We start from the raw sequence: 16,350 nt of genomic DNA, 5'->3' as shown, positions 1-16,350 counted from the left end.
GAAGGCAGAAGAGAGAACTTAGCTGAAATTCTCCACTGAAGCTGATGGCAAATTTTACTGTTTTCAATTATGCCAGGCTTTTATCCTTTAGAGAGGTTAGCACAGCCCTCTTACACTTGCCACAGGTGGAATCCTGTTACCCCACAAGGAGGAGTTTTAATTACCTTTGTCAAATAATCATTATGGTCATAGCAAGACAGTTTTGATTAGGTCAGCCTACCCACAAACTGTCAGATACTTCTGTTGAGGAGCACATTGGATAAATTACATTATTACACTCTCACAAAAACGGACAAGAAATGGCCCTAATCTCAAATTATTTATTAACATATCTGAATATCTGGTTATTTAAAGACTTGGTTATTTAGATATTTTTTTTCTTTCCCCAAAAAAGGGACAACTATACACTTCAGATTAATCCTAATTCAGGTCTGTGTAATGAAGATCATCTGTCGTATTTCACGTTTATTGGTCGGGTTGCTGGTCTGGCAGTGTATCATGGGAAGCTATTGGATGGTGAGTTATTACACTGTATGGCTATGCTACTGTTACTGGATTTTTATTAAATGAAATAAATCACTTCAATAATTCATATGCTTTAGAGTGTAGTATTTCTGGAGACAACGTCAGAGAGAAAATAATGGAACTGGAACTGTTGGAAATTGCATTCCTGATGTGAATGGTGATTGAAAAATTATAGTGTCTTACTCAACAAATACATTTCATATAAAGTTTTGCTCCTTTCTCCACTCATGTTAAAACTACAGAATCAGCATTGCTAAATAATCACTATCCCTAAAGGAAAACCACTAAATTTATATCAGCCACTCCCACGCAATCCTGCAGCCAAAGCAGTTGTGTGGGTGTCAATTGCAGCATATTTTGATCTGTAAGATTATTACTGAATGATTTAATGAGAAAATGTGATTTCTGCCAAACTTTGAAATCCCAGAATAAGCAAGCAAGCAAACATAAACTGACTTATTTTATTTAGCAATAGTGCAGCACATTAGAAGAGGAAGCTCACCATCCTGTTTTTGTAGCATCTCCTTTGAGAGAAGAATGGCAATTTTAAATGGATTAGAGTACTTTGAGCTCAATTCCCCATCTTTTGTGTCTCTCTACCATTAATGTTATGGTGTTTAAAGGCATATGGTAATTAATGGCATAATTCTTGTAATTGAAAAATTTGGCTTTCTGTCCCTAAATAAAAAATGAGCCTGCTGTGTTAACGTGAGCAGTTACAGTGCTGTTACTTTCAGGAGGTTTCTTTCTTGCTGGCACACTAGGAAATATCATGGTGTATTATCCTTGAGCAATCATATCTTTATGTAAGGTGAAAATGCAGAACAGCGGAGGTAACACTCTTCCCTCTCTTCTAGGCTTCTTCATCAGACCTTTTTACAAGATGATGCTGGGGAAACCAATAACTCTGAAAGACATGGAGTCAGTGGTAAGATAACATTTAAGCCATATCAGCATTAGCAATTACGTGTTTTTTTCCTCTGGGGAAATTTGTAAGAGCTAACAATTTCAGTAAACTGCATGGTGGAAAACACAAGGTCATAGCTGAAACAACTTTAGAAAGATATGTACGTACTTTTTTAATAAAACAAATCTTCCCTGCTAGGACAGCTGTTTCACTACCAGTGCACTAACAGTGGTGAGAGGGACAAGGGAAAAGAGACATGAATTGGCCAGTAAGAAACGCAACATAAGATGTCTAATTATACTTTCAGATTTTCCACTGGGTCAGCTTTCTCCCTGTTACAGGGAGCACCACCACCAAGTCCAACAGCTTTCTTGTCATGCTGTGGAGCAGGAAGAGGGGGATGCAAGGGCTTGGTTCTGACCTGGAAACATGGGAAGTTGCCCACAGTGCCGGAAGGAGAAAGGGTTGCCAAATGATAAACGGTTCTCTCCAAAATATACTTAATGAATGCAGCACAACTTGTGCCCTTTTATCCGTTTTAGTTTTGTTCCCTGCAATACTTTCACACCTTCAACATTAATTGCAGTCAAGTACTTTTGTGTTTGGCACTCCCTGGGAGAGAAACGAATTGTTTTACAAGTTAGTATCTCTAACTTTGTATTGTAAAAAGAAGGACAACAGTAAATAGGATCCTGCAGATGCCCCATCTAGATGTGTAGTGTAACAGTATTGAAACACAGTACATTTCAGATATGTACAATAGCTAAATACAAATGGTTACCATTCCATTAGCAGGATGATACTTGTTTTTGTCTTTTTAACCTTTTGAGGGCTGTCTGGTTTTGACACTGCTGAGGACTTTGGAGAACCTTGGAGCTGTTACTTTTCCCCTTTCTAACATCTTCCTCTGTTACCCATTATACAGAATAGTTTATCTGGGTAAGACTGCTCCAGATTGCCTCTGTAGGGGCAGGACTTGGTTGAGAGCCTGGCCACTCACATCCTGCACTTTCCTAAGACTGTCTTCAACAGCAAAGTCAGTTGACTCCAAGCCCAGCACAGAGGCAAAATTACAGAAGATGAGATGGCTTGAGCTCAAGTACAAGCTTAAAACCAAGCTCATGAGATGCATATCAAGAAGGATCTTAAAAGGAAGTTGAGGCTCTTGTGTTCCTATAAGTAGTTGGGAAACCTTTTCCTCTTATTTTTAATACTGCAATAGCTGTCCTTGGTCTTGTCAAAAGTATACTCGATACGAGAATAAAACACAGTTTATTCTTTTTGATGTTTAAGAGTTTTACAGACTTTCAGTTACTGACATAAACGCTGGTTCAACTGCTTACTCTCTCCTCCAGCTCCCACTATTTCATAGTCATCAAATTTTGGCAGGTCATTCTTCTCTTGAGGCATACATGAGTAAATAATATTGTAACTTTATTTTGAAATTAATTTTTGTGGCTCTCTTGCTTGGAAATATTTAGTGATAGATACACATACTTTTTTTTTTTTCTCTCTTTTTTTCTTGGGTCAATCTTTAATTATGAACCTAATACATGATGAAGATTCAATCCTTTTAGGACATTAGAGGGGTCTTTTATTCAGCAAACTTTGAGGCTTTTAATAAAAACGCAATCAGTTATTGCATAATATATTATCAGTGTAATAAAGTGGTATATGAAATGTGTTGAAAAGAATGTACAGTTTTATCAAGAAGACATTTTCTAACCAATTATTTCACACTGCTATATACATATTTACCAAATAGATACGTAGAGTCAATTTATTGTATGGTATAATAATGCAATTACGAGTCAATTAAGAAAAGTTACGTGAATCTAAAAATATAGCATCTAAGAAAAATACATATGAATAAACTAATCCATCTTACTCTGCTTTACAGTAGCTGTGCAAATAAAAGAGTTCTCATCTTTCCAGTCCCTTTGGAATTCTAGTTTTAGATGTTTTTATTTGTTCAACTTAAAGTTAAACTATACTTTTAATGTTCACATTTTCAAATTTTGTTTAATTACAATCTGCTGTAGGATAGCGAATACTACAACTCTTTGAAGTGGATCCTGGAAAATGACCCTACAGAGTTGGATCTCATGTTTTGCATAGATGAGGAAAACTTTGGACAGGTGTGTAAACGTTATCCATTTTTCTATCTTATTATTGGTTATTGCCAAGAAGTAATTAAATACTGAGCAGTATCTCATGGTTGTGAACTTGATCAGGACTGTTGAATGTTAATGATCAGTACAGGCAGACTATGAATTTTAACCTGTCTTTCTTCCTGAACTGTCTAAGACTGGGGATGCCAAAGAGGGAAATGGTGTTCTTGTCAGTGAGCCATATGACATCTTTGTGAAAAGCAGTACTGGAAGCTGAGTAAAATACTTGCAATAAGGAGTAATAAAGGTGTTTCACAGTCCATCTTAGCAAACAGTCTTAGCTTGGGACTGTTTGGGGTTTTATAGGTTGAAGATGTTCTCAAAGGACAAAGTAAGTGGTAGAATTATAATTAGTGAAGTGCTTTGTTTATAGTGTCTTTTATATAATTCAGGCAGACGATACAACAAAAGCAAGCATGCCTATTTTAGCAAGGTCCACAATCTGTGGATAACTTTCTCCATTACAAATGAAAAATGTTAAATACATGTTTAACAATTGAGAAGTCAGTAGGTGAGAATATAATTCATCAGCCAAAGTCATAACTCATTTTATCAGTAGAAGCTGTAAAAACAGCTTATGGTACAGTTTGTCTTGGATTTACAGTGGGTCTTTACAGAGAATCTTACTAAAACAAACTTCAGAGATCTGTATCAGTTTCTGGATGGAAATAACGTGGGTGCAGATAAATGTCTTGTACATAAGTATATGTGTTAAATGTAATTTGAGGACTTAAAGGCAAATAAATCATGAGTTTACTTACATAAGCTTGGAACTTGCCTACCATGATTAGGGTTTTTTTATTTATTTACAAGCTACGGAGCGGAACCATTTTGTATAGCATGCACACAAGTAATGACTAAAACATACTGATTTTTTACAATATTGGGACATAATAATACCTACCTATGTCTCTTAAATTAATTTGTTTATAGGCTTTTATGTCTTTTTTTTAGTGTCTTCACTTCGTTTAACTCTTAGACCTAGATATCTTGGATTCCAGGTTCCAGGTACCACTGGTATTGCGGACCACAGTGCCTTTTTTAAAAGCTGACTTCAAGATTTCAAAACATATGCACACAATGTACTGTCAAGAACATTCTGATCCACTTCTCGGTGCTTATTACTTTTTTCCCTGAAGTAACATAAGTTTATCAGTTACATGGAAAATTAGGGAGAACATTAAAGCCACAGGATGAAAAGTTTTTTGTAATAGACTGGGTTGTTTGTTGGTAATTTTCATTATCTTCTGTTCTGTAACAATTTAGCTTCAAATTATTGATAGCCTTTCACTGCCAGCTTTCACTTCTGCTGGCAAAAGTTTGTTCTCTGACTCAAAGCATAAATCAACTTATGTGGAGATCTTTTTTGCTCTTCTCCTAACTCCTTAATACCTCAAATAGCTAATTCTGGCATTGTCAGCAAGATTGGTTTTTAGTTAATTTAGAATAGATGCATCTCATTCCAGAAGAGATTAATCTTTTAGATGCCATTCTTCAGCAGGTCAGCACTGTATAGGCAAGAAGCAGATCACTGTTAAAGTGTGACACATAATTTAAAAAAAGTTGCAGACTGTCCAGGAGTGTTTATGCTCTCGGGAAAACTTTACAAACTGGTATTAAAAATAGCTGCAGCTTGAGGCTCACTGGTTCATTTCTTAGTTTTCCTTGTTATTAAATCTCTCCCTGTGTTGTTTCTGTATATCATGGGTGCAAAGTCATTAATGGCATTTATGATTTCTTTTGAACATAACATTTTACCACGTTCTTACAGTATGTGTGGGGGTTTTTGGGAAGTTCCCATGATATAATTGTAAGAGTACGAGGCAGGCTTTGTCCTCGTTAGAGAAATACATTGGGGAGTGGGGTGGAATAAAGGCATCAAAAACATCTGTCTTGCTGTTACTGAAATTTCTATTCACCTTCTTCCCCCAGAGTTTTTCTTCATAATATGGCAGGTATTTATAGGTTTTGGAGATTCACGTCTTTGTTGATGTAGAAATCCACAGGATGCTGCTGCAACCGTGCAGGTGTTAGTTCTGTACCGTGGTTATGCCTTAGCTCAAGTTGGAGGGACCCGTAAAGAGTAACCGACTTCACGTGCTCATTTAGTGCCCAGTTTATTAACAGAAATAACAATTCTTGTTCTAATTATTGTAATGTAAATTCTAGGTGTTGAGCTGATTATCCTAGTCTTCCTGTATCTCAGAGGGAGAGGGCAATTTTGGCTAGCTCTACAGCAGTAGTGATGAAGTTCTTTTGGCTAACTTCTGTTTCAGCTTACATATAAGCTCACCGAGTTACAGACAAGCGCCAATAGTAGTAGATATAATAATATTGTTTCCATTATACTGCTGGTGAGATGCAAAATTGGCAGGACAAATTTTATCGAAGAAAAGCCTGAATAAGCTCAGTAGTACAAGGACAGGATATGCTATAGTGAGGAGGAATTTATCTAGCTAGAGATTGAAACATCTCATCAGTCCAAATGCGTATAGGATGCTTTCCAGCAATGCAGAAGTTACGGCAAATATTGACTACATTGGCTTTTTCTGCATGTACCACTGGCCGTTGCCAGCGCTGTGGGGACTACTAGAAGTCAAGGGACCCTGACTCACTTTGGCACTTGTTTTGCCTCATCTACTGCTAAACTGCTGAAACTTTATGAAAGTGTCCTTGGGAACCTGAGTAGGAGATGATACTGCTTCCACAAGGACATTGTGTATGTAAGAGGGAGAGGTTTGCATTGCTATAAGCTTCTATATTTATTTATACTTCATTTATCACCAAAACCTTTTCTGGAGTTAGAGAAAAACAAGAAACCTCTAAATCTTATCTTACTACTCTTCCATACTGAATAACCAAAAATATGGTTTTGGTAGTTCTCACAAGTCAGTAAGAAATACAAAGTAGATATTTTCAACATGTAGAGGATGGAGAGCTGTCTTCAAAAAGCAGAGAAAGAAAAGGTCTGTATTTCTCCTAAGTTCTTAATGGCTCTGGAATACCATTTCTCATTTCTTAAAGACAACGTATCTTCTGGTGGGCAGGAAGGAACAAGCGCCAGGAAGCCTTCTGTTCGTGCCACCACGTCTGTGATCTTCATCACTTTATCCTGTTTAACCTTGACAGTATAGCAAACCTTTTCCTTTTTAGTTCTGGACTATCTTCCCTGGTCTTTACGGAATGAATAAACTACTGTTTCAGAGGTGTGTAGGTTCCCTATTAATTACTTTTCCTTAGTGGCATAGTCATCTTTTTTTTCCTATGCAGTAATAGGTATATTTATTCAAATAGTTCTATTGTACTGTTTTTCTCCTTCTTGAAGCAGTCAGTATTAATCCAGTCCTGAAAAGAGCTTTCAAGCCTCCTCCTTTCACAGCTCCATTTATTAGCTAATGAATTTACTGTCTTACTGTTACTCAAGCACAACATCTGATTTAATTATTAAAGATTAGTAACAGCTTTAAAAATAGGCTTGGTTGAATGAGGGTGCACAGAGTCACATCTTGGTCGCTTCCAGTGAAACCATGGTTTTGAAGTGATGGAACAAGTTGACTGGAAGAGAGTGACGACTTCCAAGCAACAAAATGCTTGACTTCTCTCCTACCCAAGCGCGCATGCTTTACAAGAAATTAATCCAGTCTTGTGCCTATGCTGTATGTAAACACCAGGATCTGCAGTCAGAAAAATGCTGCTTCATAGCTGCAGCTATGGAGTGTACGGTTTGGTAACAATGTTGTGTGGGCACTAACTGATAAAAGCTACCAACTTCTAGCTTTCCTGGTGCCTACCCAGCATTAATTCTGTGAATTCTTACTGATAAATCACTTTCTGAAGAAATAAATACGTTATTTGGACTTGCTGTAGTTTCTTGTGAACTGTAATGAATTTGGTTTTTTCTATCTTATACTCCACGATGACACCATCCTTAGCAAATTTGTCCTTAACCATTTCTGTAATCTCTGTAATCTGTTTTTCTGCTTCACTTTTTTGGCCTTTTTGTGAAATCGTTTCTCTGTGGATTTTAAGTGATCATTTTTTTTCAAGCATTTTGAAAAACAAGAAGGCATTTTTCTACCCTTATTACAGTGGAATGTCTGTTTTCTTTATCCAAGTGAACCTGCTGCTCAGGACTAGAAGTTTGTTTTTGAATGGTTTGCTCACTTGCTAATGACAAGAATTCATTCTTACAAGTGATCATATAATAATTTGTTCCTAATGATGCCATCTTTAAATGTGGAATGTTTTGATGTCTCATTAGCTATTATGGCATGATAATTTTCTGATACTGCTTGTAAAATGCTGCAAGCAGAGTCAATTTTGTGAGAAATGTGTTCTGAAATAATGTCATGTTGTATTTTCTTTTTTTTCTTTTGAAATACAGACATATCAAGTCGACCTGAAGCCAAACGGGTCAGAAATCATGGTAACAAATGAAAACAAAAGGGAATATATTGAGTATGTATATATTTCTGGAATTTGTCTTGGGTGTAAGAAAGCACAGTTGCACTTGTCTTAGAATTTACCCTACTGCAATTACTGTAGTTTGCACTACGATAGATCACCAGAGGTCCTTTTAAAAGAAAATCTTACCATTAACATAGTTTGTTTATACCCTAATCCTTAGAAAGTTTGAATTTTAACCTTTACTCTTCTATGAATTACACTAATCAGGGGAGTCTGTGACATAATAGGAAACTATTTTCTTGACGGGTAGGCATGAGGAACATTCAAGAAGGGATGGGATTGCTCTGAACGACAGACATCTGCAGCTAAATTACTCGATGAAAAGAAATGGCACCTCTTGGATGCGATACTTGTCATGTTAAAGTAGACATATGAATTTTGCCCAGATTCATGCCTGCTTCTGTCTCTTGCCTAAGCGCCTAGGGTAACTAGCTCTGCTTTGGAGATCTCCAAAGTAGTGATGAATTTCTACCCTAGGATTTACAGTTTTTCTTGATGAACTGCTGGGTCGCAGAATACAAATCAAGAATGAGTGCAGATCTGAATGCTAAACTAGATCTAGAAAAAAGAATGAAAATAGGATGTCTGTATAATTTATCAAGTTCGTATTTGCTTGCCATTGTGGTCTTCATTCAAGGAAGAACTCAGGAACTCTGTAAATGTTTAAGCATTCCTCTAAAAGGAGAACTTTGTACTTGTTTGTTAATCTCATTTGCAATCTTATGTTACAGTGATTTGGCTGTAATGGTGGAACAATAAGAAATTTCTGCTTTTATGATTTTTTTTTTTATTACTTTGTGTGTAATATATTTGTACTGTCAGCTCTTTAATTTTTCAGGTATGTCTGGGTTTTTTTCAGTTTTCAGATGCAAAATATTAGACATCATAAACTTTTTTAATCTCCATCATCTCAATACAGTGCAGAAACGAATAGCTCTTTGAAAATGTGAGGGCCAAAATTCAGAACTGAGTTAGGTTTACATCTAGATAATTCTTTCATGGCTAGTCACAGTATTTTTACAACTTTAGAGTCAATACTTGTGTGATCTTATTTGTGTGCTTTCATTTGGAAACGATTAATGCAACTTAAAATTTTTCAAATATTTTTCCCCAGAATTCCATTATGATAGAGCTATTCTAGTTGTTATACTTTAAAGGAATTTTCTAGTAGCCGTCAAATGAACAGTAACCAATGCTGTAATGCCTTCTTTGAAAATTCAGTTAACGTAACATTGGCCAATACAAGAGCAAAAATAGAGTAAATTCAATTAACTGCTTGGTTTTCCTGAAATCCCCACATAGGAAACGTGCTTCTCCAAAGTGTGGCTCAAAGCACCTTAGTTAAAATGAGCCAGAAAGTGCTCTCCAGCGTGGCCGTCATCCCGTTACCCTTCTCTGCTAGTTACACAGACCAGATCCATGATGTCAGTACCAGTGTTGCTGTCAAAAATTGGCCAAATTTAAACAGGCTGTTTAGGTTTAAGTTTCCTCCGTTTCTCTGCCTACCAGAATGTAAAATAATAAATTCAACTATACTTGCTGGCATTTTTAATTAGTGCCTTTTCAAAGGGGAGAAAACATGATAATTGCTATATTCATGCAAATTAGGAATGAAACGTGCTTCGGTAGGAAAGGAATTGGATTTCTAAAGCATTACTCTAGAACCTGTGAGGTATTTATGCTGTAGGTAGCATTGAAATACAAGCCTTTTCCTTTGATATTGCAGTTTTTATTCATCTATTTATGTATTTATTTACAGGCAGGCTGTTAAATGTAATGACATCTATCCTCAAATTTTGTAGACTTTGTTGGGAATTGTTAATTACTCAGAGCTGTGGAAGAATAAAATGCCTAGTCATTTACTAACTGTAAATACATCACCCGGAGTCTAGATCACAGCCTCATTTAGAAAGAAATAAAGCATAGTAAAGAGTTTGTAGGCTGTTTCAGTCCACAGGCAAGCCTTTTTGCCGTGTTCATCCTTGAGTTAATCTCCATAGGAGCAAAACGGTTAATGTCATATCATCTGATAGTGCTACATTAAAAAATTCTTGGTGATGTAGAAAAGTCATAGCTATAAAATACGGATGTGTATGTATAGAGTTTGTGTTGCATGCTAAAGTGAAAATACTCATACTATAACTTGTTCACAGTCACTGATTTTTTTCAACATTTCGATCAGTCACACAAGATAAATTTGAACAACTAATAAAAAGCTGCTCAGTTCCTTTAACACCAGAGTGTGGTTGGGAGATGGCTGAAGCTGTAAATGAGAAACTGAAAGTATTAGGGTTGCTAAAATCTCTAGACACTTCGTTTGCAGTTTTCTAATGAGTGTGCTTATGTGGTTTTATTTATCTACTACAGCCTGGTCATCCAGTGGAGGTTTGTAAACAGAGTTCAAAAACAAATGAATGCTTTTTTGGAGGTAAGGTTCTTTAGCTGCTTATTTTTTCCCCAAAAATACTTTTTTTTTAATGCAGACTTCTTATACATCAGTGTCTGCATTAAGGGAGTGGGGAGCTTTGCATAACCGCACAAGTTCTGGAATGCTTGTTTTACCTTGTATAAGAATATATAATCTTTCCCTTATGAGAATAAGGTCATTCTCTTTCAAGCTTAAATTATTTGAGCTTGAAATAATTTAGTGATTAATTATTTTAAATTAGGGACTCATACTTCAGCAACTGAGTATTTCATTTTCTAAACCCTTTTTCATCCTCTGTTGTTAAGGTAGGTTCCCTGAAGCCAAAGATCCTGTTAGATAAAAACTTAATTTTTTCTGGTATGAAAATTTTAACTTTGCTTTGTTTTCTTTTAGGGATTCACAGAACTTCTCCCTATTGATCTGATTAAAATTTTTGATGAAAATGAACTAGAGGTGAGTCCAGAAACAACAGATCAGTAATGCTTATCACAAAAAGATGTGTTATGTTCTAGGCTCATCATTCATCACTTACTCATCGTAGGTGAATTTGCAGACAAAGATGCTTTGTTTATAATGGGAAATGAGATTTTTCTCCCTAATTAATAAATCTGTTGATCACATAAAAGCACAAAAAAATTGTAATTATTCAGTGAGGTGGTTGAGTATGTGCATATAAAAGCATGCAAGTGGCTTACTGAATTAATGCCATTATGCCTATACCAGTCATATTTTGAGCAAAATACCATAAAAGAGGCTGTCACATACATCATAGTGTACAGCGTTTCTCCAGTAAAATGAAATATTCTTTGAGAATTCTTCTGAAGAGAAGCTCAACTCTCCGTTACGTTTGCATTTATATTTGCACTGCCTCGCTCTTTAAAAGGTCAGACAACAGAGGGAAAGCGTAGCCTTGTTTTTCTGGTACAGTGTACAGGATAACACAATACCATCTTCAGTTAACACTGTAACTATTTACTTCCATATGTAGTTACTGATGTGTGGCCTTGGCGATGTTGATGTCAATGACTGGAGACAACATACAATCTACAAAAATGGTTACTGCCCAAATCATCCTGTTATCCAGTGGTTCTGGAAGGTAATATTGTTTACCCCATTTGGCTTCTTTGACTGTTCCTAAAAGTGAACGTTCCTGTATTGTTTTGCGGAGTCCGTTATGAAATCTTTTTTCTTCATGAAAACTGCTGAAGAATACGTCTGTATATGTATGTTGGAAATGACGGCTCATCAGAGACTATACCAGAAATAGACCCAAGATAGGAAGTCTGATCTTTGGTTTTATCTAAAGTGTCTTGCAATATTTGTGAAGTAAAATACTTCTATGAAAAACATATGTCCCCAGAAAAACTACTACAATGCTTTTTCCCATAATAGCTGTAGATTTTTCGAAGGGGTGTCTGTTTTTCTTAAAAATACCAGAACCTTACAGCTTCATGTATGCACTTCAAGCTTTGTTTCTGGGTTTCTTATATCATTTTCATGACCGTGGGTGGTATACATGAAGACTCTGTACTTGTATTAACCCAAAAGGTGATACGGTCCCAAAAGGCTTGACTCTGAGGTCCTGCTGTAGTGCAACACTGATCTGATTTTCTGTGCACCTCTGCAGTCTCTGGTCGTGAAGGCTTTTCTGTCATCTCTGTTTCTCTGCTTCCCCCCTCGGGCGTACTTACAGCTGCGCGCCCATTGTGCCCCGTCCCCCCGGCAGGTACAGGTAACTGATCGTACCTCCGGCAGGTGAACAGCCCTTGCAGCTCCCAGCTGCCGCCAGAGCAGGGTCTCCTCGTGGCCCAGTGACAGCGGGAGAAGAATGCTCCTTGTAGAGAAAACCTGGTCTGTGACCCGCATCACATCTTTCAGAGCTATACATCTATTACAGTCTAATATAGATAATTTACTCAGTTTTTGTTCTGTTTTTTAACACTGATATCTACAGCTGTGAAAGTGAAAAGACCATGACTCTGTGTTTGTCAATAGGCCGTTTTACTGATGGATGCTGAAAAGCGGATTCGATTACTGCAGTTTGTTACTGGGACGTCACGCGTGCCTATGAATGGATTTGCTGAACTTTATGGTGAGCTTCCTTTCAACTGCCCCCAGGTTATGCTCGCCTCGAGAGTGGCTGTGCAGACCGCTTCTGAACATGAACGAGACAACCAGGGCACGACTGAAATTCAATCATAGCCAACCTTTGACCCCCACATCAGAATTCTCCTTCTGGATGCCAAGAGCGCTGGAGAATTTGGGGGGGCACATTGAGAAGGAGTAAAGCTGTGTACATCATGGGTGTTACATAGACGCTCTCCTAGTTCCCACAGAAAAAATTTCAGCTGTCAACAGGAATAATACTCATGTCATAGGAAGAAGAGCAGAATGCATGTTTAACCAAGCACTTCAATTTTTCAATGTTAATGTCTGAGCTTGCTTCTTTTTCATTATACATACTCTACACAAAGGTAGTTCGATAAACTTGCAAGCTAACTGGACTTGGAAATAAATAACCACATTCCTGTTTCCTTTAATGTAGTTTTAATTAAGAGAGTTTGTACCAGGTATTTTGTACCAGTTGAAAAATCTAGCCTACAATTTATGCAAACATTTAATTTTTAAAATAGGTAGTCTCTATAGTGTCCAGCAGTTTATATTTCATATGATTTGCATTTTCAACCAGGTTCAAATGGTCCTCAGCTGTTTACAATAGAGCAATGGGGAAGTCCTGATAAACTGCCCAGAGCTCACACATGGTAAGTCATAAAAGCATAAAATTACATAGCTTTTCTGTATTGTTATACTGCCAAGAAAGGGGGCGACTGATGACTGTGCTTATCTCAAACATATTTTAGCTCTGGATCATACAGCTTGTTATAAAATGGGATACTCTGAAACCTACACGTGTGTCTCTGTGTGTGTCTTTAAAAGGCAAAGAACAGTTAGTGTTTATCTGCTGACGCACAGCTGCAGAACGTAACATGCAAAATTCCAGGAGGCAGCAGGGCTCAGCTTCAGTACCGTGCCATTGCTGCTTGCAGTTTCTAAGCTGTGAAAGGCTGCATTAATAGAGAAACAGGTGTAGGTGTTCTGCAATAAATGCAGGTAAATTAATCCAAAATAAACTCTTTCCATCGTAGCCTTTCTGATGAAGACTTTTTAATGCTATTCTATTGTATTCCAAGTAACCCTTTCAACTCAGGACTTTCTTCTAGTAATTGCTTGCATGTTAAAATGTGTATTAGAGAGAAGAGATAGCTTTTCCCCACTTTATTTTATACTACATTTGAAGAAATTGCTACCCGTACATACCAAATGTTAACTGTCACATTTGAAGCCATATAGTAGCCTGCAAATTGCTTTAAGCACTGGCCAATTAAACTGACACTCTGACAAAATAGAAGTAATTTGAATCCCTTCTGCTGGAAGACTTTTCCCCATATCAAATACGTAAGAATCCATTCATGTAAGGTACTTGTAACACAATCCAAACGAGAGCACATGAGGCACAGCACAGAAAGTGTACTGTATGCTTAAATCTTGTGCTGAATTTGGGAGTAGGATCCTCAGTGCCTGCTGGGGAAAGTCCCAAGATCTCACAGATTGTCATCACATCTATCTCGCTAGCAGAGCATCCCGTTCAGGTTGCAGTCCATTCCACCACAAACACCTAATGGTTTCCCAGTGCCTTTCACATTAGGAGAACTTCAGAATCCCCCCCCAGTTTCCTGGGAAACGACAAGCAAACATTACAGGTAAGGGTACGTAGTCAGAGAGGAGTCCAGTGACTCCTCCATGATACCACAGAGTAGTGGCAAAGGCAGGATGGGAGCAGCTATCCACTTCGTGGTTCCTGTCAAAACTGGGATAGGGAAAAACAGCAAGAGGAATTACATCTTACGCTTTAGTAATTTTTCTAGGAATGTTAAAACATAGGCTCTGTTCTTTTCTGTTCCTTCAGTCTGAAGGCTTTGAAAAATAAAGGATCAGCAATAAACTGTCCAAGAGAGACTGTTAAAAGGGTAACAGGAGTTTGACAGGGCATACTGGAAGGAAAAATAGTGCCTCGCCTTGTAAGGCTAATACTATCCATTGCCTTATTTTATATGTCTTAGAAATTTATCACCTCTTCCTCTTTCTTTCTGGAAAACTAAGAAATTGAAGGATATCCATGAGTGGAAAAGCAAGACTACCACTTGTACAAATAGGGGTTGATGCTTTTTTTTTCCCCCTTGGTGCTGTGATTCTACTTCAGATATCACCACGCCACAGGCAGCTTTTACTCTCACCATCATTTTCCCTTTCTCATTTTCCATGATTAAGTAAGTAAGTGGGTATAATGAACTACAGAAAGTCTGACGTAACAAAACATGGCCACAGAAAGCCATGCTACATAAAGGCCATAAATTGTTGGACAGTTCACTAAAAGTGTGAGGTCATAGTCCATCTGACTTTATTTAATCCTAATTTATAGAATTTGCAAATGTTGAAAGCATTCAATACAAACCTTTGTCTTGCTCTGTTGCATATCAAGAATATGGCTTTTTTAAGGTAACTTAAGTTGTGCTGTATTAATTTTTAGAACATTACAGAATAGTGATCTTCCCATAAAAATAATCATGCTATAGAATAAAAAGTTTTACTAAAAAAAAAAAAAAACCCACACCCACACAAAACCAAAACCACTACCAAAACAACAAAACCCAAAACACTTTCCAAAATCAACCCATCCTCTTTACATTTCAATTATCTGTTAGATTTTACAGGACCTTTTCAAGACCTTCTTTCGGATGTTTCTTCTCTTTTCCCCCAGAGGGTAGAGAGACTCTGTCCTATAAATTCAGAACATCTTTGCTGAGTCTTAGGATACCAGCCTTTTGACAGAGATGAAATGTTTTAAATCAACTAAATATGGTGGGGGGTTTCTGTTGGTTTTTTTTCCTTTCCTAAGTGGTTTTTAACAAATTCCCACTTTCAGCTCTGAAAAGAAAGGAGGCACACAGTTATTTCTGACAACTCACTTTGGTCCAGGCAGGGTTGGTTTCAGAAGCTACCTGCAGGGAACACAAGCATTAGTTAGGTTTGCAAAGGACACTGTGGAGATTGCCCCTGTTTGGACAGTAAGATATATCCTCTGTTAAGGCCCCCAAGTTATTTAACATTTTCTATTTCTTTAAAATTATGTATATTTTTCAGTGGATTATTAAATGATTCTTTTCCTTTTAAATTTCAGCTTTAATCGCCTAGACTTACCTCTTTATGAATCTTTTGAAGATTTGCGAGAGAAGCTACTTATGGCCGTTGAAAATGCTCAAGGATTTGAAGGAGTGGACTAAAACATCAACTTTTTTCCCCCCTTCAAGCAAGTTCTGCTTGCACTTTTGCATTTGCCTAAAGGACTCTGAGTGACTATGGCAGAACAGTTGCACAGCGTTGGTTCATGGAGCAAACCCTTCGACAGTGCAGTTGCCTGAATCCAGAAGTTTGAACTGTAATCTGTGGGTGGCTTTTCTGACGTTTCCACAGCAGATTACCAACTGCTTAACATGAACTCTGTTCAGCAGGACTTACTCTATTTATGTTGTGCCTCTTAGGCAAAGCCCTTAATAAATATTTTACATAATTTCTAATGACAATGAATGAAATTAATCATTTTACAGGTATAGTATTACAACTCATGTTTACTTTTTAATTGATTTAGACATTTTCAGATTTTATTTCATTACAATTAAATATCATATACTTGGAAAAATGAGCATTTTTCTTAATTTCATACCAGACGATGCCAGTGTCATTTTTTCAAAGCACATTTTTAGCCTTGTGTTCCCAAACCATTGAGAAAGTAG

General features: G+C 37.1%; 1 protein-coding gene across 1 annotated transcript in view; it reads left to right on the top strand.

The window, feature by feature from the left end:
* Positions 1 to 15,840, top strand: part of NEDD4L (neural precursor cell expressed, developmentally down-regulated 4-like, E3 ubiquitin protein ligase) — a gene marked incomplete at its 5' end in the record, with an annotated part of 45,126 nt that extends 29,286 nt beyond the window's left edge. The window contains 10 exons of the mRNA XM_009580626.1: positions 395 to 516; positions 1,383 to 1,453; positions 3,475 to 3,570; positions 7,988 to 8,061; positions 10,438 to 10,498; positions 10,892 to 10,951; positions 11,487 to 11,594; positions 12,494 to 12,590; positions 13,188 to 13,260; positions 15,738 to 15,840. Coding sequence (XP_009578921.1) covers positions 395 to 516; positions 1,383 to 1,453; positions 3,475 to 3,570; positions 7,988 to 8,061; positions 10,438 to 10,498; positions 10,892 to 10,951; positions 11,487 to 11,594; positions 12,494 to 12,590; positions 13,188 to 13,260; positions 15,738 to 15,840 — 865 coding nt within the window. The remainder of the gene's footprint in view (positions 1 to 394; positions 517 to 1,382; positions 1,454 to 3,474; positions 3,571 to 7,987; positions 8,062 to 10,437; positions 10,499 to 10,891; positions 10,952 to 11,486; positions 11,595 to 12,493; positions 12,591 to 13,187; positions 13,261 to 15,737) is intronic.
* Between the last annotated feature and the right edge of the window lie 510 nt (positions 15,841 to 16,350).

Source organism: Fulmarus glacialis, unplaced genomic scaffold (assembly GCF_000690835.1).
Source record: "Fulmarus glacialis isolate BGI_N327 unplaced genomic scaffold, ASM69083v1 scaffold12646, whole genome shotgun sequence".
Lineage (NCBI taxonomy): Eukaryota > Metazoa > Chordata > Aves > Procellariiformes > Procellariidae > Fulmarus > Fulmarus glacialis.
This window is presented reverse-complemented; position numbering and strand designations above follow the sequence as displayed.